General features: G+C 45.8%; 1 protein-coding gene across 2 annotated transcripts; it reads right to left on the reverse strand.

Annotated features, from left to right (window-relative positions):
- On the reverse strand, positions 1-21164 carry sonb (SON DNA and RNA binding protein b). 2 transcript variants are annotated; one of them, XM_080526750.1, is made up of 14 exons: positions 21056-21164; positions 20486-20565; positions 20003-20177; positions 19351-19388; positions 17601-19262; positions 16196-16620; positions 15741-15875; positions 14940-15266; positions 13600-13710; positions 12812-12928; positions 9424-9571; positions 9147-9212; positions 903-1018; positions 1-594 (listed from the first exon to the last, which is right to left on the reverse strand). In XM_080526750.1, exons 1-14 carry the CDS (start codon positions 21136-21138, stop codon positions 406-408), a joined length of 3672 nt encoding a protein of 1223 aa, XP_080382876.1. In that variant the 5' UTR covers positions 21139-21164; the 3' UTR covers positions 1-405. The 2 variants fall into 2 exon arrangements, with proteins under 2 accessions (XP_080382876.1, XP_080382875.1); XM_080526749.1 differs by lacking the exons at positions 1-594; positions 903-1018; positions 9147-9212; positions 9424-9571 and adding an exon at positions 9578-10620.
- Positions 21165-24978: the final 3814 nt, after the last annotated feature.

Consider the following 24978-nt stretch of genomic DNA (forward strand, 5'->3'; position numbering starts at 1 on the left):
ACCCCTTCCTGATAGCACAGTTTCACCTGACTCTTCGTATGCTATACAGGTTTCAGGTGGTCTGATAACGCTATGAAAAACAAACAAGCCATGACTATATAACCATGACACAGTCAAGTAGTTTGTCCAAATGTGAATTCCGAAAAACAATATTAACAACAGGATCTTTGACACATCATGCATTAATAATAACTTATTAGTGGAAAGAACCCCTTTTAAAAACTCTCAGTCAACCTTATATCCTGTGAACGAGAAGTAATGGTATGTCTCTAAAACAAATGCAGCATGTGACAACCCTCTCTGGATTGGGATACCATGCTCCCATCAACACTCCACATTCCACGTTGTCGGTCAGTAACACTACTAGACCAAAAAGGTGTGTGTGTGTGTGTGCGTGTGTGTGTGTTATAAATTGGAGCCAGAGGAAAACAGAGGCCCAGTGGAGGCAGCGGTGAAGACTGGTCCAGAGAAGAGTCCGGTGTCTCCTGCCACCTCTCCCAGGGCCTGCAGGGCCACAGTGGCAGCCATGGCCTTGGCATGCTTCTTATTAGGACTGGCTGACGGGGGCTGGTACTCTACACCATTCGCCACCACCTTGGTTAGACAGAGGGGGGGGGGACAACAACATTCCATCACAAGAACTATATGACTGTGCATAAAGTGGCGCAGCACACTAAGGCGCATGCCATATCACCGCAAGTTCCCTGGTTTGATGACGGCACATTACATTGTCAATCCTGTCAATCTCTACTGTCTCTAACCCAATAAAGCAGAAATGCCCTAAAAACATGTTTAAACAAAAACCAAACAAATAACTATATTACGATAATAACTGCATAGGTCACGGACCTTTGATTGAATGTTGTATGGACGTGGACGGACACAGAGACACACACACAAACCTTGAAAAGGAAATTCTTGCGGTGGTCTGGTCCGCTGTGGTGCACCATGACGAAGTCTGGAGGGACCCACCTCTTCTTGTTACACAGCTCCATCAGGGCCGACACTGGGTGCTTACCTGAGGAGAGGAGAGGACAGACTGAGTACTCACGACAAGACCCGGGACCGCTTCACAGCTTTTTAACCAACATTAAACAAATCTTAACTGCTGTTGATGTTAATGTGACTGTATCGGTGTATTCTGAACCCTTGGGCAGGTAGACTGGCTAAATTCTCTAAACTCTCTCACCCATCCTTCCTGTCAATCTCTACTGTCTCTATCTGATTAAAGCAGAAATGCACTCAAAATATATTTCTTAGAAATAACAATATTAATTTAAAAATGTGGCTGAAATCAACCTGATTTGGTTTGGTCTTTTTTGGTACATCTGTACTGCAATGGCAGGTAGAAACAACTGTTTAGATGTATATAAAAATACATGGATGATATAACAATAGTTCATCTAGATTTAAGTACGGTATTTGATCTTAATGTTGGCCAGTTTGTTGTGTTTGGGTTTTTCTCACGTGTGTGAGTTTACTTCATGTTTTAGCCTTTCACCTTGAATGTAAGAGAGCGCAGTGACGTGTGTGTGTGTGTGTGTGTGTGTGTGTGTGTCACCTCATCTCAACAGGCCCGTGTTGGGATTGAACTTTCCTACCTGTTCTCCCATGCATACAACCTTCCCTACCCCTAACCAACTCCCCTAACCCTGCCACCCCCCTCCCCCCCTGGACATTGCTGTGTTAATTGTTCCCTGTGCCTGTTGGTTAATTCTGTGTTCTATGTGCTCATGTTATCTGTTGCTTGTTGTTTCTGTGTCTTCTGTTTTTCCCATATTGTCAGCGTCTTTGAGCCCCGGAAAAGCGCTATATAAATACAATGAATTATTATTCAGGGCTTAAAGTGGGAAAAAATCCTGTGCTTGAAACTTTTTCTTGGGGAGGGGGGTCACAGTTTGAGATATTGGGAGAGCGGAAAGAAGACAGCTTCTTGTCTCAATGTTTAAATGCATTAATACTATTTTATAGTCAATACAAAATATATGTCTCAATGTTAAAATGCATTAATACTGTTTTATACTCGATACAAAATAAAATAATATATTTAGATGTCTTTAAAAGAACAAACTGATCCTGGGACAGAATGATTTCTAGATTCGTTTGGAATAGTAAAAGACCAAGAATAAAATTTACGACGCTTCAGCTACCTAATGGTGCTTTTCCACTACGTTGCAGACCTGGTGCTGACCTGGTGCTGACCTAGGTCAGCCCGCTTCGGTCCCCTTTTCCATTCGTCGGTCCGGGTCGCTTCAGTCCTAGGTCCCAGGTACCACATCCGAGCAGGGACCTGGGACCTGGGACCTGGGACGCACGCAGTGACGTGTGACGCTGCACACCGTTGATTGGTCAATGGACAATCGTCATCCCATGTCCCATCCCATATTATTTCTTCACAACCGCCATCTTGAAAATACCACATTCACTAGGAAAATGTCACTACATTTTCTGTAATAGCTTATTAATAACTGAGACTACAGGTGGCAAAAAACAGCATCGTAGGGGATAGCTGTGTGATTATTCTGACCGAAACCTGGCTAAACGACAACATTGTGGACGCTAACGTTAGCTTAGAGGGCCGAACGCTTCATCGCGCTGACCGCACGGAGCTTAGCGGTAAGTCAAGAGGAGGTGGGATCATAATATCGACGAAGGACAGCTGGTGCTTAAACACGAAAACTGTAAGTAGCCACTGCTCACCAGACCTAGAATACTTGACTGTTAAATGCCGACCCACATACCTGCCTAGGGAGTTTAACGCGGTGCTAATTACATGTGTGTATATTGCACCTAGCTCAGACAGCAAAGTAGCATTGGCGCGACTATACGACGTCATTAGTAGCCAACAAAGTTCTGATCCACAGGCTATCCACATCATAGCGGGGGACTTTAATCATGTCGACCTGAAGGCAGTACTACCCAAGTTCTACCAGCATGTAAAATGTGCAACGAGGGGAGAAAAAACACTGGATAAGGTATACACCAACATCAAACGTGCTTACAAGGCTAGTCCGCTAGCTCATCTAGGCATGTCTGACCATGTGTCAATCCTCCTGATTCCTGCATACACCACAATGGGGAAAAGTGCTCCCACCACCACTAAGACTGTCAGAACCTGGCCAGAAGGGTCCGCTCCACTGCAGATCTGCCTAAATGACACCCTATGGCAGGAATATGAGCATGAGGACCTGGAACAGTACACGTCGTCGGTTCTGAACCACATAGTGAACTGCACCAACTCAGTCACCGTGGACAAACGGGTCCGGGTCTACCCCAACACGAAGCCATGGATGACTGGGAAGGTCCAAAAACTGTTAAATGAGAGGGACAACGCCTTCTTCGCAGGGAAGCGCACACCGCTGTACAGCTCCACCAGGGCCAACCTAAAGCGCGGCATCAAAGCGGCCAAGGCAGAGCACAGAGAGAAGATTGAGGAATGCCTCCTGAGTAACGACTCCAGGCGGATGTGGCAGGGGGTTCAGCAGATGACAAACTTCAGAGCCAACAGGCTCACAGCCGCAGAGGACGACCCCCTGCTGGCGGGAAAGCTGAACACCTTCTACGCCCGGTTCGACGAGGGGCGAACGGAGGTAACCACAACACAGACACCACTCTCTCCAGCTCTCAGCAGCCTCACCCTCACAGAGCACGAGGTGAGACGCGTACTGAAGGCGGTGGACCCCAGGAAAGCCTCGGGGCCGGATGGCGTCCTGGGACGGGTGCTGAGAGACTGCGCCGACCAGCTGGCCGGGGTTTTCACCAACATCTTTAACCAGTCCCTGTCCCAGGCCACCGTCCCACCCTGCCTGAAAACCTCAACTATCATCCCAGTCCCGAAGAAAAGCACGGTGAGCTGCCTAAACGACTACCGCCCGGTGGCACTCACACCAATCATCATGAAGTGCTTCGAGAAACTAGTCCGGGCCCACATACTCACACGCCTCCCGCCCAACCTGGATCCATACCAGTTCGCCTACAGAGCCCACAGGTCCACAGAGGACGCCATAGCGACGACTCTCCACGCCACTCTATCCCACCTGGAGAGGGGAAACAGCTACGCGAGACTGCTCTTCGTGGACTTCAGCTCCGCCTTTAACACCATCCTTCCAGACAGGCTAGTGACCAAACTACTAGACCTGGGTCTATCACACTCTATATGTGCGTGGATCAAGGACTTCCTGACCAACCGCCCCCAGAGGGTGCGGGTGGGCCCCCACACCTCCACAGCCCTCAGCCTCAGCACTGGGTCACCCCAGGGCTGCGTGCTAAGCCCCATCCTCTACAACCTCTACACCCACGACTTCACCCCCATCCACCCCAGCAACTACATCGTAAAGTTTGCAGACGACACCACCGTGGTGGGATGTATCTCGGGGGGGGACGAGGCGGCGTACAGGGATGAGGTAGAGCAATTGAGCAAGCTGTGCAAGGTAAACAACCTGCTGCTAAACAAGTCAAAGACCCAGGAACTCATCGTAGACTACAGGAGGAAAAAGTCTGAGATCCTGCCCCTGCTCATCGACGGTGAGAGCGTAGAGATGGTCTCAAACCTCCGTTTCCTGGGACACATCATACGGGATGACCTGGCCTGGAAGGACAACACTAAAGGCACCATCAAGAGGGCACAACAGCGGCTATACACCCTGAGATGCCTCAAGAAACAACACAGCAAGCAGGAGATGCTGGTGGCCTTCTACCACGGCGCAGTGGAGAGCATCCTCACCTTCGGCATCTCCAACTGGTACCACAGCTGCACGGCAGCGGAGAGAAACGATCTACAGAGAGTCGTGAGAACAGCACAGGGGATCACCGGCGCCACCCTCCCCTCTCTGGAGAAGCTGTACGAAACACGCTGTCTCAGGAGGGCCTCCAAGATCTCCAAGGACCCGACCCACCCTGGGCACGAACACTTTGTCAAGCTGCCCTCGAACAGGAGGTACAGGACCCCGGCCGCTAAGACAAACAGACTGAAGAACTGCTTCTACCACAGGGCCGTCAAGGCCCTGAACACAGAAAAGGCCTAAGTTCTGGGCCCAGGACAAGTCCGGACGGATTGTAATGGCAGCTAGTGCTGAGGCACAAACATGTACATTTTCAAGCCTGCAAACTGTGACACTTTAAAAAAATGTGAAAAAATACTTTCTTGTGCAATATGACAACCCTAGTTGACTATCTGTGCAGTATAGTACAGTGGATTGTGTACATAGCCTCTATTGATGTAAACCAGCTCTTTATCTTCTTGTGATTTTATGCATCTATGCTTTTTCCAAAATGTGTTTCTTTTTCCTTTCTTAAACACCAGGGGAGCCTCCCCTCCTAAATTTCGTTGTTTGGTACCTGTACTGTAACAATGACAAATAAAGTCTATCTATCTATCTATCTATCTATCTATCTATCTAATAAAGATTCGGAAAATTATTCTGACCATCGTATTATCTTAGTTTAATGTCATTTCAATGAATCATATAACTTTTATTTACAACAAGCACAACACAAAAATCGCTATTATGCACCGTGTTTGTCCGTGAATAACACCGGCTGTGGAGGTGGTAAAAAAACACAATACTCCTTTGCTAACTTCACCATCTGTCTACGGTCATTTTGAGCCCTTAACCACCGCGCTGACACCCCGAGAAGTTATGCCTTTAACCGTAAACTCGATGAACCGGGAGTTCGCCCGCAGCCGTCCAGCCATTTTCACCATTCACTCATGAGTCAAATGCCGGTTTTAACAGGGAATTCGCTCCGCGCTGTGTCCACGGTGATAGGAGTGGAGGATCGACTCCATTCAAAAACTTTTGAATTCCCTGGCTTCTCCTCTTTCCGGACACGTTTGAATTGTTATCCTAACCCCCGGTAAACCGAAGTTATTAACCCGCAAACGGCACCGTGTTTGTCTGTGAATAACACCGGCTGTGTCAAATTCCGGTAGATTCGCGTCTTGTCGCTGTTTCCCGATGATGATACTACAGTTCATAAAGCAGACAAGTGAAGGCAGTGGTTTTAAGGGTTCAAAAAACATGACTTTATTATGTGTACATAGCTTCCTCTCTCTCTTTCTCTTTCTCTCCAAAAAAATCACTGCTGTTGCTGTGTACACCCGGAAGCTTTTTGCCAGGCTGCGTGTGACGCGTAACTCCGCCTACTATCCTCTACTCCTCCTACTAGTCCGGGTCGGTTTGTGTATAATGGAAACCAGAACAGATCAAAAGTGACCCGACCTGACCCGACCCGACCCGACCTGACCCGACCCGGGCCGACATATGGAAAAGCGGCTTAAGAGTAAAGGGGGAATGGCTTTACCAAATCTCAGGGAATACTTTTATGCAGCTCAGCTCAGACCTTTGGCCTGCTGGTGTAGACCCGATTATGGATCTAGATGGAAAGATATGGAAAGGGAAGTGCAGGGTCATCACGTTCAGGCCTTGGTGGGGGATAGAAATTTGGTGAGGGCTCTGAGAGGTGAGATGGATCCAATAGTTGCATTTACACTAGAAGTCTGGAAGGCGGTAGTAACAAAATACAAATTAAAGAGAGGGGTCCACGCGCTGAGGTGGTTTGCATACGATTCCAATTTCAAACCAGGGGTGTATGATTCAACTTTCAAAGAATGGGTGCGAAAGGGCATGACGGCAATGTGTACGGTTTCAGAGAAGGGTGAATTGAGGAGTTTCCAGGATCTACAGACGGATTATGGTATTCTAGACAGGGATTATTTTAGATACATGCAATTAAGACACTATTTTGTTAAAACGATAACGTTGAATGCAGATGAATCTTTAGATACTGTGACTGGGGTGATTGTGGATGCATACCAGCAGAGGGGGTCTCGGATCATCTCTGCTTTCTATCAGGCTTTGGGGGGAAGCAGGGGGGACTCGACTCTTTACATAAAAGCAAAATGGGAAGCGGAGTTGAAAATCCAAATATCAGAGGAAGAATGGTTTCAAATGTGTGAGACGCAATTTACATCCACAAACTCATTAGTATGGAGGGAGTTCTGCTGGAAGAACCTGACTCGCTTTTTCATAACACCCAGAATAAAGAGCAAGCAACTTGGCGTACAGCAACAGTGCTGGAGGATGTGTGGGTACATGGAGGCTGACCACTCGCACATTTTCTGGAACTGTACAAAGATAAGGCCATATTGGGAGATGGTTAATGCAGTGATCAAAACTATTATGGGATATGGAATCCCAAATACCTGCCCGGTGATGTATCTTGGGAACATTAAAGATGTTGTGGGGGGAGGCGATCTCTATCTGACTAAGGTTTTGCTTGCAGCTAGTAAGAAAGCTATAACCAGGAATTGGCTTAATGTGAACGCTCCGAAACAGGAACAGTGGCTGGAAATTGTACACGATATTTTTGTTATGGAAAAGTTGACATACGTTCTGAGAATCCAAGAAAACGCATTCAATAGGAAATGGGAAAAGTGGAATATTTACAGAGTTGACACCTAAGAGTAAGCTGTGCATTTTATTATGTGTATCTCCAGACAACTAGTGTGTATATTGTTGTTTTTTTGTTGTTTATGTGTTGTGTTGTCAATGTTTCATGAAAACTCAATAAAAACATAAGTGTGAAAAAAAAAGAACAAACTGATTAAATCACTTAAGGCCAAACTGATTGCATCACTTATTAAGCCACTATCACTATAACAATAGATCAATAGATCTACATCAAGTAGAATACTGATGACTAGTGACCAGTCAAGACCATTGGACTCCAGGATATCTGAGGTCCTGCATGAGGGCTGACGAGTTGGCGATGTTTACTTTCCTGCTGACTAGGTGTTGTGTTGTTACTTTGGCCAGATCATCATAAAAAAAACGAACAAGGACATTGAGGACTTATGTTAAGATTAGTAGCTTCGTCGATATTAATTGAAAACGTTGCTTTTTTAAGCTTTTTTAAGCCATGTGTGTTTAAATAGCTGGCGTGCTGATTGGAAACGGACAGCTTTGTCAGTGCATTTTTGTCTTCTGATAGCTTCTTGCACAAATCGACGAGTGGCTGAGCCATTGTGAAAGACAGATCATGTTCAGCTATAAACGCGCACACTCTGATCTTTTGCTCGCAAACACGGTCGGTCATTGAAGATGAAGTGGTACCTGTTGCCGTCGCTCCCGGCAAGGTTGTTGTATGAGCAAGCGCTCCGAAGCTTGGTGACCGGGATCTGAGGCGTGTCGAGCAATAACCTTCTTCCCACTACGATATTACTACTATACTGCCGTAGAGGACTTTCTTTGAGCACGGCGTACAGAAACAAGCACCCGGCTCCCTCAGTTTGAGGCACCACGTCCCATAAGGCTTCCCGTCACTACTCTCCTCTATCCATGCCCAGCGCCATTTATTCCTTACTCCTCGTTCTAGTATAGCTGTGTCTTCGCCAGGTAACTTGGCTTCCATTTTAATAGACTCTTACTAAAGTTAGCGAGATAGCGGGCTTGTTAAGCCTCATTATGTAATAACTGCACATTATGTAATAAAATTCCAAAATGTAATAAAAAGTCACTTTCAATATGTAATAACACCGCATTATGTAATAACCTGCACATTATGTAATAAATCGCCTGAACGCAAAATGTAATAACGTTTGCCTTTGTTAAGCCTCATTATGTAATAACTGCACATTATGTAATAAATCGCCTGAACGCAAAATGTAATAACATTTGCCTTATTATGTAATAAATGTATTACATATTGTGCAGGTTATTACAAAATGCGGCGGTTGCACTTTTTTGTAACACAATTGAAAAAATGGAAATGTAATAAATATATTTCACCATGAAAAGCATTTTAATTCTCCAACATAAAAAAATAATCCAGAATTGCATGGCCCGCCCCACTACTCTGCCTCCGATTGGCTAGAAGTCGTTGGTTGGCTTGAGCAATGTGATACCATTGGTAGGCGGAACTGTCTCTTTGCTGAAGATGACTCTTTAAATTACGATGTAAACAAATAGCATGTGATTTTTAAATTTATTTTTTGCTCAAAATTCCCCCGCGCCGGAGAACTTTAAGCCCTGATTATTATTATTATTATTATTATTATTATTAACCGAAACTCATGTGTGTTCGCGTGCGTGTGTGTGTGTGTGTGTGTGTGTGTGTGTGTGTAAATGAGTATAAGCAAGACCCACCAAGTAGATCTTTCGTCACAACCAGACCACCAGACCTCTGAGGCTTCTCTCCCAGAGCGACCAGACCTGCACACAAACACAATCAGATTTATACAGACATATTATGGATCTGGATCATCAATAGGCTTTATAGATTTCCCCTCTTTCAAAAATCATACAATCCACATTCCCTGTCATCTCATAGGGGAGGTCAGCAAATGTATAGACAGCTGTCCTGCCCCAACTCTGCCTTCTCTACTAGGCCACATGTTGTGAGTCCGTTTGGTTGACCTCTCACCTTTGCGGTCGGTCTTGAAGTCGATGACGATCGGCTCGACGGTGCCCTCGCGGTGCCGTCCTAGTCCCTCCCCTGTTCGCCATCCCATCTTCCTCATCAGGAACTCACCCACCCCCCCCGAAACTGGGGCCGCACGCAGGAACTGATCCTACAGAGACGTGTGAGAGAGAGAGAGAGAGAGAGAGAGAGAGAGAGAGAGAGAGGGGGGGAAGAGGGCACACAGGGCAAGGAGTGACAGTTAGTGACAGTTCCAGCCTGATTTTCCATACAGTTTCTAACTGACAGCAAAGAGCAGAGCGAAAACACCATAACAAACTAAATAAGTGTAACCTCTGCTCTCTCTGTATTTAGCAGTTTAGATAGGTCTGTGTGTGTAACTCTGAAACAGTGTAGCCTACCCTACGGTAGCAGCTTTTAAGTCCATGAAAACTACTATGTCCTGGAAAACCTAACTACTATGTCCTGGAAAATCTAACTACTAAGTCCTGGAAAACCTAACTACTATGTCCTGGAAAACCTAACTACTATGTCCTGGAAAATCTAACTACTATGTCCTGGAAAATCTAACTACTATGTCCTAACTACTAGTCTACAAATTGTGATTATGCGGGGGGTTTAATCCCTCACACTATGGCTTTTCTCTCACTCATTCTCTGTCTGTCTCTCTCTCTCTCTCTCTCTATCTCTCTCTCTCTCTCTCTCTCTCTCTCTCTCTCTCTCTGTCTCTCTCTGTCTCTCTCTGTCTCTCTCTCTCTCTGTCTCTCTCTCTCTCTGTCTCTCTCTCTCTCTGTCTCTCTCTCTCTCACAGCTGAAAGTGACTTAGTTCTTCACAATAAAATGCCACACAAGTGAGTAAATAAGTGCTGTGAGACTGTTTCATACACCCTCTCTCTCACATTGACACCCACACACACACACACACACACACACACACACGTGCATAAGTACACACACACACACTCACTCACACATAAACACACACACACACACACACTCACTCACTCACTCACTCACTCACACATAAACACACACACACACACACTCACTCACTCACACATAAACACTTACAGTAGATGTATAGTAAGGGAGCTGCGTGGCGTACGTACCTAGCCCCCCATCACCGGCCGAGCATCAGGCAGCAATAGAGAGGGGGCCTGACTGTGACCATGGCAACAAGGACAGCTACAAGGACTGACCCTGAAACGAGTGTCCATATAGAGAGGTGAAAGTTCACAGGTCACCCCTGTGAACCTCCACCTCTCCCTTTCTCCCCACTGAGCAGACCCGACCCCAACTTTCTCAATCCCCCTCCTCCATCCCTGCCTCTGTCCCCCCCCCCCACCCAATGGAAGGGGAAGGTGCACAGGCATTGCTACGGATGCCCATAGCTAGGACCCCAGAGCTGTGATCCCCCCCTATGGCACTGGTCTACCAACCCTGGTCCAATGTACCGGGTCTGCAGGCTTATGGTCCATCCCAGCACAAACTCACCTGACATCTTTATAAGTTGAATCTGGTGTGTAAGTGCTGGTTCGGAACCAAAGCCTGCACGCCGTGTAAGCGCTTCAGGACCAAGGTGGGTAACTAACCAGGGGTCTAAACCCCTGGCCCCGCTCATCTCCTGGTTACAGTATACCCCTTGACTGGTTGCTAGGGGCACACAGCAAACACAACCCCGACATAAACACCATAGTCCAGTTGACACCGAGACTAAGCCATGTAACGTTCGCATGATCAGTGTCCCCTGTCACGTCTCTGAAAAGGCCTATAGGGTGGCCATGTCCTTCACAGAGCATGTAAATGACGTGTCATGTTCAATTGAGACTAAAAATACATTTAAAAACACAGCAGGCACATGTTTCTCGACAGATTATGTGACGTTGTTGTTGTAGCCTGACTAGAGGGTGACATTCCTCGGGTCTCTCTAGGTTAGCCCAAGGGCTGCATATTAAACAGCAGCAGCTTATCCTCGCCTGCCTATACGTCCACAGAGGCCAGAGTTGGGTTACACACACTGGTCCCACGCTGCCACTGGGACATGAGGGGACAAGTGGGGGGACGCAAAGGACTCTGTGTATGTGTGTGTGTGTGTGTCTTGTCCTGGTATGTTTGTACTTGGATGTATATCAAAACAAAGACCACACTAAAATCTCCATATGTGCATGTTCAGACTGAAAAACGATGGGCTTCTCTGCTGGACACTGCTCTATACCTCTCCTACGTCAAGAACAGCAGTCAATTACCCAATTCAAAAAACGGGTGGATATTTGGGGCAAAGTGACCGCGTGGTTGCCTCTGGACTAGATGGCATGGGTTGTGGTTTCAATACTCTTGAGTAGCTTCCTCTCATTCTCTCCTCGCAATCCTTCCTTTATCACCACTGATCGCTAAACAAACTGGATAGAGTCGTGTCAGACATGGAGAAGAGACATGGAGGAGCGAGGAGACTGAGCTGAGGAAGCTACTCATGAGTATTGACACCCAGCCATTAGCTGAGTGGTTCAGGAGATGGGGGGGGAGGGAGATCACACTCTGAATACTTTAGAAATGCATCCTTCCACCCTTCCTATGACATGGTTTGATGAATTGCTTGTTTTGCGCTACATTGCTGTCACCCATCAAACCTTGTCAAATCTGTGATTATGGTAAAGGACGGTAGGAAGGAGGGGGGGGGGAAACAATGGATTTCTTAAGTAATTCCAGCAGGGCCTGAGGTGGTAGAAAAAGAGGGGGGGGGGATCTGGGTCTGCAGACTTACGTCCGTCTCTCCTCTTCTTTCCTCCCCCTCCCTCCCTCTTTCTTTCTTTTTCCAAGCCCCTTTTCCCAGGGTGCTCTTTATAGAGGACAGGCTAGAGCACCCCAAGCGGTCGGGGGCCCAGACTGCACTTGTACCTGCTTTGATTAGAATGTCACATGTGAGGCATCTGCATCGCTGTCCATAGATTGTACCCACTTCACAACACAGTGTGTGTGTGTGTGTGTGTGTGTGTGTGTGTGTGTGTGTGTGTGTGTGTGTGTGTGTGTAAAAAGAAGGGGGCTCAATTGGGAGGTGAAAGTGCATGGATATTTAAGTTCTAGGGCATTTCATGATATCTGAATTCATTACACCAGGTCCTACACAGAGGTAACTAAACATTGGCTTGGGTACACAGGGAGACTGTTGTACAAGCCCTGCCATCACGCCAAGAGACACGGGATGACATGGGGAAGGGGCTAGGGATTGATTTGGGGACATGTCAGAGAACTACTTAGTGTGGTGAAGTGGGTACAACAGTGGGCATAGCGGATACATAGGCCTGTATGAGAGTAGGGTGGTATGTGTGGGGGTTGACTGGGGAGAGGAGGGTGTGAGGAGAACAGGGAAGAAAGAAGGCGTGGTGTGTGCTACCTTTTTGATCCAGGCCTGAGGGCCGCTGTTGGAAAGTTCCTCTGAGCTCAGCACTTGGGCTCCGGTGGAACCAGTGAACAGACCAGGGATGGTGTTAGACTGGGCCCACGCATCCACCTGACAATTTAAAGGGGAAGTTAGAGTGTGTTAGAGTGTGTGTGTGTGTGTGTGTGTGTGTGTGAGCCTAGCTCTAGCTTTTGCTATACGAGTATGACCCAGTGTGCTTATTTTTTTATTTCGATCACAAAAACTGTGCTTATTTCTTTACCTCTAAATATGATATGCGCAGCTCCTTGCTCAAAGTAACCACCCCTCTCAAAGGCGAAGACTCACTGATTGGTCGTATCTTCCTGCAAGTGTTTGCAAAAGCAAAAGCTGCAAAAAGCTTTTTTCTCCTGCTTTTCTGTTAAACTGCTTTTCTGCAGATAGCAAGCGCGTGCCTGTTTGGCCATTGCATTCTTTTGATTGGACCAAGCAAATAAAACCTCTCAGATTCACAGAGATAATATCAGATAATAATAGAGATAATATCGTCTCGTCTTACTCAACAAAAAAGAAACAATTTCCGTTTAGTTATCGCTTTTCCTGGGTCTATTTAGTCAGTTAAAATTTCACCACAGAAAATGTTATGTTTGACAAATATTTTCATCATTAATTAACACTGGTGTGTGCATCGTCCATATACATGTTTGACAAGGCTGAGGACGTCTCTGAACGTAGCTGATGATCGGCTGTGTTTGGCATTGAACTGTGACACACACTCTCTCTCTGTAGGATGTTGTCTTTACCTGTTCCTGTGCTCGGTTCAGCATGCACATAGCACTGACGTCATACGGGTTATCAGCCAGACGCCTCTGAGCCTTGATCCTCTCACTCACCGCCTGGGTGATATCTACAGGCTAGAAGGGGAAAGAGAGCGAGGGTCAACTCAGCATACACACAGACGCACTCACACACACAAGCAGACACACACACACACAAGCGCATACAAGCACACACACGTCACTATGCGCTCTCTTACAGTCAAGGTGAAAGGCTAAAAACAAGAAGTCAACTCACCCACGTGAGGAAAACCCAAACACAACAAACTGGCCAACATTAAGATCAAATACTTGTTTCATGGAAATCTAGATTAACTATTGTTAATGTATTTTATGTACATCTAAACAGTTGTTTCCACTTGCTATGGTAGTACAGATGTGCCAAATAAGACTAGAACCAAATCAGCGGGATTTCAGCCAATTTGTTTAATAACAGTTGCATCAAATACAAAACCAAAACACAATCTGCACAGGAAAAACGGACAGCAAGGCCACAGATTTAACCAACTTCTCATTTTCCCCAAATCTGATAATTAATCATTGATTTATCCTACCATCAATTACAGAAACTTTTAACAAATTGTCTTAGAATGGGTGTCAAATTCTTCAGGATAACTTGCATAGCTCTTTAACTTTAAGGGAAAAACAATTCCATTTAAAAAGTATTCAATTTCAAAAGGCTAGGAAGTCAGCATTTATGTGCAAGCCTAAGCATCAAAACATTATGGCCAAGATGTGCTAGTCAAGCAGAACATACAGGGTGACATCAGTCACCGTGCTGCAAAGGTAAGATAGGGTTGGTTATGTGGCATTACAAAAACAAACTACTCATCACAAGATCGACCCCTAAACCTTTCTCTCACTGCGAACCACAAACTTTCATGGTAACCTATTAGGTTAAATACATCTTTCTAGCCAGGACCCGGTCTTACATAGCAACCTAAAAAGAAAAAAGGCAGCAGCTGCTGACAATGAAATTGTTATTCTTAATAAACTGTTAATATTAATCGTTATGGGAATTATTTCAATTGCCATCGAAAGAAATAACTTGAAGTCGCTCACTTAGTATACTGAAGTCAACCATTTTTTTTATTTTGAATAGAATCATTAACTTCAGTCCCTCTGTCCTCTTCCCTCCATTAGGTCTCGACGATGCTCTCCCAACCGAACACACTCCCTCCCTCTCCTACAACTCGTCTCAACCTTTCCCCTCTCTCTCAGGACTTCCTTTAAGACCCCCTCACTTCCAGGCCACCCTCTTGCGGACCTCCCACCTCCCAGCCCTCTCCCACCCCGCCGTGTCCCACCTGTGATGGCGGCTCCGGGAACACACTATCGCTCTCCTTGACGACCGCTGGCTCCTCCGCTGCCGCGGGCAACACTGTGGCTGTAGCAGCAGTCTCCCCCGACGGCGTCGCCTTGGCAGCGGTCGTCGTCGCCTCCAAAGCCGCCTTGGCCGCCGCCGCGGCTTTAGCCTTCTCCGCCTTCTTGTCGACGGGCACCCACTCTCCGTAGGCCCCCGCCCCCTCGCCCTCCTTCTTCCTGTGCTGAGAGCCCGACGACACGGGGAACTCCTTGGCGAACGCCGCGTCACTCCGAGCCGTTACCGGTAGCGATGGACGCACAGACGCGTTCTGAGAGAGGAGGGAGGAGGGGGGCAGCACAGGAGGAGGAGGAGGAGGGGGGGTGGGGTTACTGTAAAAATTGGGGAGGAAAAAGAGGTGTGTTTCAACAGGGTGAATGGTTTAGGGGGGATTGTTGCCTGGTTATAGTATAATGTGTAGGACACCCGCAGCCATAGATACACAGAGCTTGATGATCATCCATGTTGGCACCAAACATTCACAGACAATAGTGTTTTGGTTCTCCAGGTGCCAACATGGCCGCCATGCAGATTCTGCATTTCCGAGTTCTCTGTATCTATGGCTCCTAAGATATCTCTGCACAACTAGAGCGTACCAGGTCAGAAAAACAACAGTCTGCAGTTCACCTCAACCATTCACCCAGTTAGGCACAACTCTTCAACCATAGATACTTCATAATATCTAAACAGTTGTGCCTTGTGTGTATGCATGTGTGTGTGTGTGTGTGTGTGTGTGTGCCCTTACATTGAGGCTGAAGGAGATGCCCTTGACCTCCCTCAGGGCAGCTCCACCAAACGGTTTTCCGTCATCCTCGTCGTCAGAGACGTGGGGCTGAGCGATGGCTAGCTCCCCCTTGCTTTCCACAATCTTCTTGCACTTCTACAGAGGGATACAGCAAAAGGGTGAGGCTCTATTCAATGTTTCCTCCATTCCTACACCTCTACAGACAGAAATAGTGTAGGGGCAGAATAATCCATCAAGATACCAGCAATATTGACCATCCTACACTTTTACAAAGAAATGAAGCAAATGGGCTATGGGCTAAGGACTTTCAATACTCAAGATCACTGAAATCATTAACACGCCAAGCAAATAAACCATACCAACAAGAAATATTTAGCCCTCTTCCCCAGATCTCATAGTACTCATCTCTGCAATCAGTCCATCATCATTGAACATCCACACATTGGATCACTTACGTCAGTGAACTCCTTGATGCTGATGATGTTAGCCTGCTTAGCCACCTTCCTCTTCACATCCTCTATGGTTGCGATGGTTGCCATGTTGGGCTGCGGGGGGCCAGGCGGTGGCTTGTTGGTGATGGTGGGAAGGGGAGGCATTTGGTGCATGTTTGTCAGGGCACCCATACTGGTCAGGGCAGCAGTCATGGTGGCCGCGGTCATGCTAGCCAACGCCGCATTCATGGTCAGGTTCATGGGCATGGGCATGGTCATGGACATGGGCATGGAAAGTGATTGTTGTGATTGAAAAGGATTGTTGGAAGGCATGGGTAAGGGAAGCTGAAGGACGGCTTTAGGCTTCAGGCTCTCTGGGATAGGCATACCAGCCTTGGCACACATGGCGGCTGCGTTAGCCTTCGCAATCTCCAATAACTGGTCTTTATCTATGAGACAGACATAGATATGAGCACAAAACATGAGCATAAAACTAGGGTTTTTCACTTTACTTACATATGTTTTCATGACGGTTACTCATATCATGACAGACATTAACAAAGACTTTTTGAAGAAAAAATTCCCTACACAACACATTTTTTTCCCCTATACCGTTCACTGCTATTAGGTGATACATCAGAGTCTATAGATTCTTGTGACTACAATGTAATTGTAATTGCAATGCCCACACTGACCTGAACATTCCTAACATTGTACTGTACATAGGGCTGTTACGATTAGTCGATGCCATCGACGTCATCGACTACGTCAATACGTCGGTTTGCGTAATATGCGTCGGTTAGTCGTAAATAAACAAAATTTACCTTTATTTTACCAGGCGAGACAATTAAGTGTATGAGTGAAAAATTGATAGCTACTAGCTAATGTTACACAAGCAATATAGCTCACCACAGTTCGTATGTCTTGTCTTCTGGTGTTAGTAACGTTAGCTATGTAGCTGGCTAGCTACGGTAGCCTATTGTCATTGTGGTGCGAGCACCTACTGTACGTTATCTAGCTCGTAGCTCGCATGCTACGTTAGCATCAATTTAGCTAATAATAACATAGCAGCGAGAGTAACGTTAGCTAGCTATGTAGCTACTAGCTAGCTATGTGTTGTGGTGATGGACAGACTTCTAAATGGCCATGTTGGCATTCAAGTTGGCTAAACATAGCAGTGAGGTGGAGACAAATAAGAATATATTTTTAAAAAAAACTTTTTTTTCGAACAGTACAAAAATTATCATTAGACTTATCGATAAATTAGTCGTTAGACTAATCGATAAAATAATCGCTAGATTAATCGTTAGAAAAATAGTCGTTTGGGACAGCACTAACTGTACATTCCATCATTGCTGATCATTTAGGCTATCATTGGAAATTTGACTCATTTGATAGAGCTTGGTTGAAAACAACAAAAAGGTCTTACCCAACTCTGTGAGTCGCGATGGGCTTTTGCTGGCGGTGTTTGTATGCGTGGGGGATCTCTTCTTGCGGAGGATGAGGACAGGGGAGTGGCTGGGCTCACGCTTCCAGCGGTCCCTCTGGCTCAGTGTGTGGCTTCCAAAATTACCCCTCCGTCGCCGTGAATCTGATCGTGACCTCGACTTCTTTCGAGACCTCCGAGTGGGCGACCGTGACTTTGACCGTTTCCTTCGAGGGGAACGTGACTTTGACCGCTTGGCTCTCGTCCTGGACCTGGACCGTGATTTCTTCTTTCGCGTCCCGGACTTTGACCGCGACTTCTTCTTCCGAGACGGCGTCCTGGATTTAGACTTCCTCTTGCGGCTACGGGACGAGGACCGTGACTTCTTCTTCTTTGCTGGTGATCTGGACCTGGACCTCTTCTTCTTTGTGCTGGATTTACCTTCCACTCGTTTCTTCTGAGCCACTGGGGACTCAGACCGCAACTCTTTCGTCTTTGATGGAGATCTGGACTTTGAATGCTGTTGTCTTGAAGGTGTATTTGACCTTGAAGACCGTTCCTCCTTCACTGTTGACTCAGCCTCTCCAGATGTTGGCTGTGGGTTTGACTGTGCTGACCCTTCCTCCTCGCCAGAAGGTGGCACACTCAACTGCTGGTCACAGTGGTTTGAATCATGGGAGGCTTCAAGCTCCTCACTCAAAGGCACCTCAGGGGGGATAGGGCACTTCTGTGGAGATGTCTGACATTCTGAGGGCTGTGGGGTGACTGTTGGTTCTCCAGTCTTCACAGAGGAACTGCTGGGGTTTAAGAAGGGCACTGGTTTCCACCCTGCAGAAGGCGCAACGTCATTCAAACCTGCATCTGTGCCGTTTTCAGAGGCCAGAGTTGAATCATCAATGGGGATTGATGGAGGTTGAAGAATTTCCTCTTCCTCAACAGGCTCAGTTGCAGTCACGGATTCGGACGCTTCATTTTCAACCAGACATGGTTCTTTCTGAGTCAACTCCTCATCTCTTGGGACAGACCTGGATTTGGACTTGCTTTTAGAGTTAGACCTAGATTTTGTTGACCGAGATCTTGACCTAGATTCTGACTGCCTCCTTGAGGTTCTAGATCTGGACCGGGAACGGTTGCTTGGCCGGTTTCTAGATCTTGATCTGGTCCTTCTGTCTCTTCTTAGGATCACGACGGACCGGGACCGGGTTCTCCTGGCTCTTCTGTTGGACCTGGACCCTGACCTCCTCTGCCTTGATCTGGACCGTGTGCGGCGACAGCCTCTTCTCCCAGATCTTGATCTCGAATGGCGGCCATGCTTTGGTGACCCTGACCTGGACTTCCTGCTCCTGTTCCTAGACCTGGACTTAGAGCGTTGGTGTCTTCTAGCAGAACGAGATCTGGAGCAGGACCTGCGCCTGCCTGAAGAAGAATGGTTAGGACTCAGTTTGGGAATAATGTCAGGCAGCTCCTGAGGTTTGTGTTTTGCGTCCTCACATTCCGAATCCTTGGTAGCAGGCTGAGTCTTGCTTGATGGCTTCGACTCAGATTCTGACTCAGAACCAGATGGAGATGAGCTATCTGCCTTGTCTCCATCTTTCTTGCGCTTCTTTTTCTTCTTCTTCCCAGAATGTTGTTTATGCCGCTTGGATCTCCCGTCATCCTCCTTCCCTGTTGGAATAGGCATTTTGTTTAAACTAGGTTTCAAGTTTTATGTTATTCATATTATATTTACATGTTGATACTTTTGACAACTGACCTGAGTTCTTAGCTTTGTCGGATCGCCCCTCTCGTCCACTAATAGGAAGCAGAAACAGAATATTGTGGTTTACAAAACAGGTGAAAATTAGGTCACAGGAAAATGTATCCTAAAGGCACCCAGTCTGTGGAGACAGTCAGATGGCCAAATTCACACAGAACAAGTCATGTAAAATGTATTGCCTGAAATTTTTTGTTTAGAATTTATTAGAATTGAAGAAAATGTATTTGAATGGATAATGAATCAAGAACCTACAGTTATTGTTGTCATGTCAACCTCATGAACAACTATGTAACCTTGCATGTATGAAAAATAGAACAGTAGCTTTTAGGATAATCAGGTATGGGGGCACTGGGCTAAAAAAGGTTGAGAACCTCTGCCCTAAATATTAACATTTACATAATAATAATAATAATAATAATAATAATATAGGCTTGCTTGCAGCTTGCACTCCTGACTCACAACCATAGCAACACCACAGCAACGCATGATGTAGGCATCTGGTAAGCGAACACGTTTGTTAAATCAACTTAAAAGCCGGAACAAAAGCGATGGCAACATTTCATTGAAATAAATAAGGAGACGCCAGCATAGCTTTGTTTAGTAATGATAAGTCTATGATTGTAAAAGTTTAATGAAACTGATTGCCCACCTTGCTCCATGTTGAGTCTCCCCATCCGACTCTGCGGCAGACACTGAGCTGCTCCCTTTCTCTTCCTTTTTTCTCTTCTTTTTCTTTTTGCTCTTGTGTTTTTTGTGCTTCTTGTGCTTCTTGTGAGGGACGTCCTCGTCTTCCTTGTTGGATACGACAGAGGCTTTATCCGTACCTGCATAAACAATATAACTTAATTGTTATATAATATCATATATAACAGCACCAACAATAAAAAGAAGCCACGGTACGGTAGTCACATATGTTTACTAGGGACGTACAGATTAATTGACCATAAACAGATTAATGTCTAATTCATGTCATCCCCCTCTCTTTCACCCATCCTTCCTGTCAATCTCTACCGTCTCTATCCCAATAAAGCAGAAATGGCCCATTTTTATTTTTGTATATATCACACCAAGGACAATAAGTTAAAGCTAGAGTGAGTGCTGAGTGGCATGAAGCCAAGTCTTCTTTACTCACCGGGTGTGTTTTCGTTTGCTCCTACTTCAGCTTTATGGGAATGTGACCCTGCTCCACTGGGATGTCCGTCATCGGTCGGACTTGCGAAAAAAAAAAAAGTAGGCGACAAAACAGTAAATGAACTGAGAACTTGAGTGCTGCGCTACTGAGTTACTAAGTCAGGGAAAGGGGAACAACGTTACAATACCGAGCCACAACACAAACACAAACACACGAGGAGCTGCTTGGTAACGGTGGTTGCTAGCCGGGTCACTGGCGGCCTGTACCAGCGAGCAGAGCAGAACTAGTAGTCGTACGTCCAGTCAATAGTATTTACCCTGAATGATATCAACATGTAGCCTCTCTATCCCTGATCAGGACGAGGGCTATTTGGGTATTAAAGCAGGCCAATAACCCTCGGCCTGGATCAGGGCTAGCTTAGCCAGAGAACTAGTTTACACACATGAATGGACTAGTAGTAGTCGGTGTTCGCTACACTGTAAGTGAGCTCATTGATTTAAAAATAAACATTTTCTATAACGTCTGGAAGCTACAACAATAAATGGGGACTTCATTTAAACCGATATTTACCCGACATCCTGACTTTCATCTTCGATTTCCTTTATTTTATTCACTACAAAATCGCGGAAGATTTGCTCTATGTTGGCCGCCATGTCAAAACCCGAGAATCTTTGCTTCCTGTTCCTTCTTCTTCTCTCCGAGTTTCCGGCAGAATAGACAGCTCTCGATTGGTGTACTGCCACCACCCGCAGGGGGAGGTATACACACTCTGTGACACAGTAGGACATAGGTGCTTGAAATGATCAGGTCTGTTCTTGGAGATTATTGGGTCATATTAGTTTATGGTAAACGTGCATTTTACCAGACATTTTAAGTGAAGGGTACAGTTGGCTTTCTGGGGCTAATAGTCACAAGTCATTAGTCGATTAGTAGCACAGTAGCCATCCCATGATGGATGTATGTTTATCTTGTAGATAGTACTAGTTATTTGTCTGTATTATCTTGTAGATAGTACTAGTTTTTTTTGTCTGTCTTACATGTAACGATGAATTGAGAATCAAGGACCCCAATTGAAATAAGCCAGTGGCTTTCTTGGGTTTTTATCCTGTTAGTTGACCTTGTATGTAATATGTACTTTCATGTACCTACTTCTGAAAATCTTCTAATAAAGTTTTCAATCAATCAATCAATCAGTCAATGTAGAGCATTTCTATTATCGATAGGGTTCATTCTACTGAGCATTGTATTCACCCATTCATAATCCTTGTTTGGACTCTTACCGTCTTATCGTTCTAAAATAACTTCTGACCTTGCTTTTCTTTTCAACATGTTGAAGAAGAGACCCTAGAGAAGAGACCCCTAGAGACAAGCCTAAGAACACTAGTCTCAAGCCTAGCAGGGTTACCACAAACTGTAAAAAGAGACTGGCTACTACAGAGGACAGTGTACTTCACAATGGGTGTGAATGGAAATTGTTGGCCCTGAATGAACACTTTACAAATCCTTCTTCTCTGTTCTTCACTGTTCTGAGAAGGTTGTATTTGTGAAAGCAGTTGGGTGGAATACTTGTGATATATGAGATCAATTGTACCAATCAAATAAACCATTGTGCAATCACAGTCATATGAATCATGAACCTCAAAACTATTTGGCTTCATTGGTCATTGTGGGAGGACACTGTTGCTATAGTTTTATTGAAAAATGTTCATAAGTCACCAGAAAATCCTGCTCTATTTAATACGAGGAGACAACTGTATAATAAGAGACGCTTAATATGCTCAGTTTTTTATTGACAGAAAGGAGAGAATGATTCAGAATGTATTTTCCTGACAAGAACACAAAGAGGATGCCAAACGATTAGCCCATGCCCACCCATTATGGCGACAGAACTGATTTCTGAGTGTAATCATTCTGAATTAATCAAACATTCCAATGACACATCATTGAATATGGCCACCTGTGCACATATCATAGAGGGTGTGTTTGTAAATACGCTCTGGAAATCTGATCAGCCTCATGTCTCTTGTCAAATCAAATTACTTGGTCGCTCTATGACGTTGAACCCAGTGTGTGCTCCGACACTCCGCACCCAGAATATAAAGAATATTGCTTAGTTCAGAATGTTACAAATGATTGTTCTATGACTATGGTGCAGGGCCCCTTATGCTGCCACAGGGTAGGAGCAGATAGATGCTCTCTTTAGCTCGCAGTCCACAGCCGTCCACCAGCTCTCATCTGTGTGTGTGTGTGTGATGGAGAGAGAGAGATGGAGAGAGAGAGAGGGAGAGAGAGAGAGAGAGAGAGAGAGAGAGAGAGAGAGAGAGAGAGAGAGAGAGAGAACATACTAGTTAATCAGGGAATTCTCCATTCTTTGGAATTGAGTAGACCATATAGAATTTCTACTGTCTAACTTGTCATGAAAGAGCTATGTTCAAAGCCTCTCCTTAACTTATCTTGTCTGATTATAATCTTATCAGGGGACTGGTTTACATAATCACATTTCTCTGGGTCCTCTCCAAGCCTTTGTGGTTCGGTCTCATTAATTAAAAAACTCAAAGGTAGTGTTTCATAATGCTTTTATAGCTTCACAGCAACGTTTTTAAGCCTCTTACTGATATCACCCCAAGATTGGATTTTTTTATCAGTGTCTCACCGATTCTGAACATCTCCAGACAGGCTGGCCTGTCCCACTGTTTGTTTGGATGACCAGGCATCCAGTCACTGTAACCCCAGGCTGAGCCATCTATCCACTCATTCTGACGGTCCTGAGGTCATCATTCACACACACACACACACACACACACACACACACACACACACACACACACACACACACACACACACACACACAATGTGATTTAATGAAGAGAAATGTTATTATGAGACATGTAATTGGATAAGAGTGAGAGGTTGATTGAATACTGACCTTCACAACTCCGCCCAACCAGGTCAGTACAGGGCCGTTGCCAGCGCTAGTCACCATGGAGGCCAGGCGGGAGTGCAGTTCGCCGTTGGTTACAGACGCCAGGTCTCCGTTAGGGGAGAGAATTTTGCAGGTAGACTGAACACACACACACACACACACACACACACACACACACACACACACACACATTAGGACAGTTAAAAAAATGGTAAGCAGGACTTAAAATGTGGTAAAATGTAGTCAAAAACAACAACTAGTTATTGAAATAAGATGTGGTTGATTCATTGAGAGTGTATCATGTTAGTAATGTTACTATGTGAGTGAGTTTCACCTCTGCCTCACTGAAGGTCATCGGAGTAGGGTTGAAGTGATAGCAGTGACCTTTGATGACCTCTCCAACACACCCTGCCTCTGACTGACCCTTCACCTTTCTGGAAACCACTGTAACACAGAACGGGTGGTCACACCCACAGTAACATCACACTGTTACCAGGTAATGACATGGGGTTTCAACATGGGGTTTCAACACTCACACATTACATTGTAAGCCATGTAGAAATGTAACACGCAGGGATGAAAACACACACAAACACAGTCTCACCCTCAGGTTTCATCATGAAGCTTCTCTCCATCTCTCCGACTGGCTGAATGACGAGTCCTGTCCTGGTGTCCACCAGAGTGGCCTGGGAGTTCTGGGTGCCCTGTCTAAACGTGTCCATAGAGGGAGGAACATACACTGGAGAGGGAGACATTAACATGCACATTTGACACTTACATAACAACACAAATGTCAGCACAGAAAACACACCTTTTGTTACGGAATGTTTGTAGCCAACATGGAGGGTTTGCAGAGCACATTGCAATATAGATATGGCCCCGGTTCCTACCATGTCCCACTCTCCTGTCCATCTCACTGATGGGTTCCTTCAGCAGGGCGCTGTTCAGGTCCATGAGGAAACGTCTGGAGGGTTCTGTACCCTGTCTGCGATCCTCCACTGGGGCACTGTGGGTCTCAACATGAACCTTAGACCTCACCTGCCTCACATCTACAGATAGAGGGGGCAAAACGTTACAAAATGTATTTAATGTTACTTTCATAACACACACACACACACACACACACACACACACACACACACAGTCTCCATCTCTTCTTCTCTTTCTCACTCACTCACACAGACACAAACACAGTCTCACCCTCAGGTTTCATCATGAAGCTTCTCTCCATCTCTCCGACTGGCTGGATGATGAGTCCTGTCCTTGTGTCCACCAGAGTGGCCTGGGAGTTCTGGGTGCCCTGTCTGAAGCCGTCCACAGAGGGAGGAACATACACTGGAGAGGGAGAGGAAGAGAGAAGGAAACACAAAGAGGCAGGGGGGAACAATATCATAAAAAAAGTCACTGAAGAGACTACGTGCAAGATTTGGTTAACGTTAGCAATAAACAAATGTGTATACATACTATGTCCCACTCTCCTGTCCATCTCACTGATGTGTTCCTTCAGCAGGCCGCTGTTCAGGTCCATGAGGAAGCGTCTGGAGGGCTCTGTGCCCTGTCTGCGCTCCTC

Source organism: Nansenia antarctica (assembly GCF_963989245.1).
Source record: "Nansenia antarctica genome assembly, chromosome: 3".
Lineage (NCBI taxonomy): Eukaryota > Metazoa > Chordata > Actinopteri > Argentiniformes > Microstomatidae > Nansenia > Nansenia antarctica.

Bases quoted from the DNA above. Each gene is read 5' to 3' on its own strand.
- sonb (XM_080526750.1), bottom strand. From the start codon at position 21,138: ATGGCGGCCAACATAGAGCAAATCTTCCGCGATTTTGTAGTGAATAAA. The intron at 15,876-16,195 runs GTAAGTGATCCA...ATCCCTCTGTAG, and splicing joins GCATCAAGGAGTTCACTGAC to AAGTGCAAGAAGATTGTGGA. The intron at 12,929-13,599 runs GTAAAGACAACA...TTAAATTGTCAG, and splicing joins TGAACCGAGCACAGGAACAG to GTGGATGCGTGGGCCCAGTC.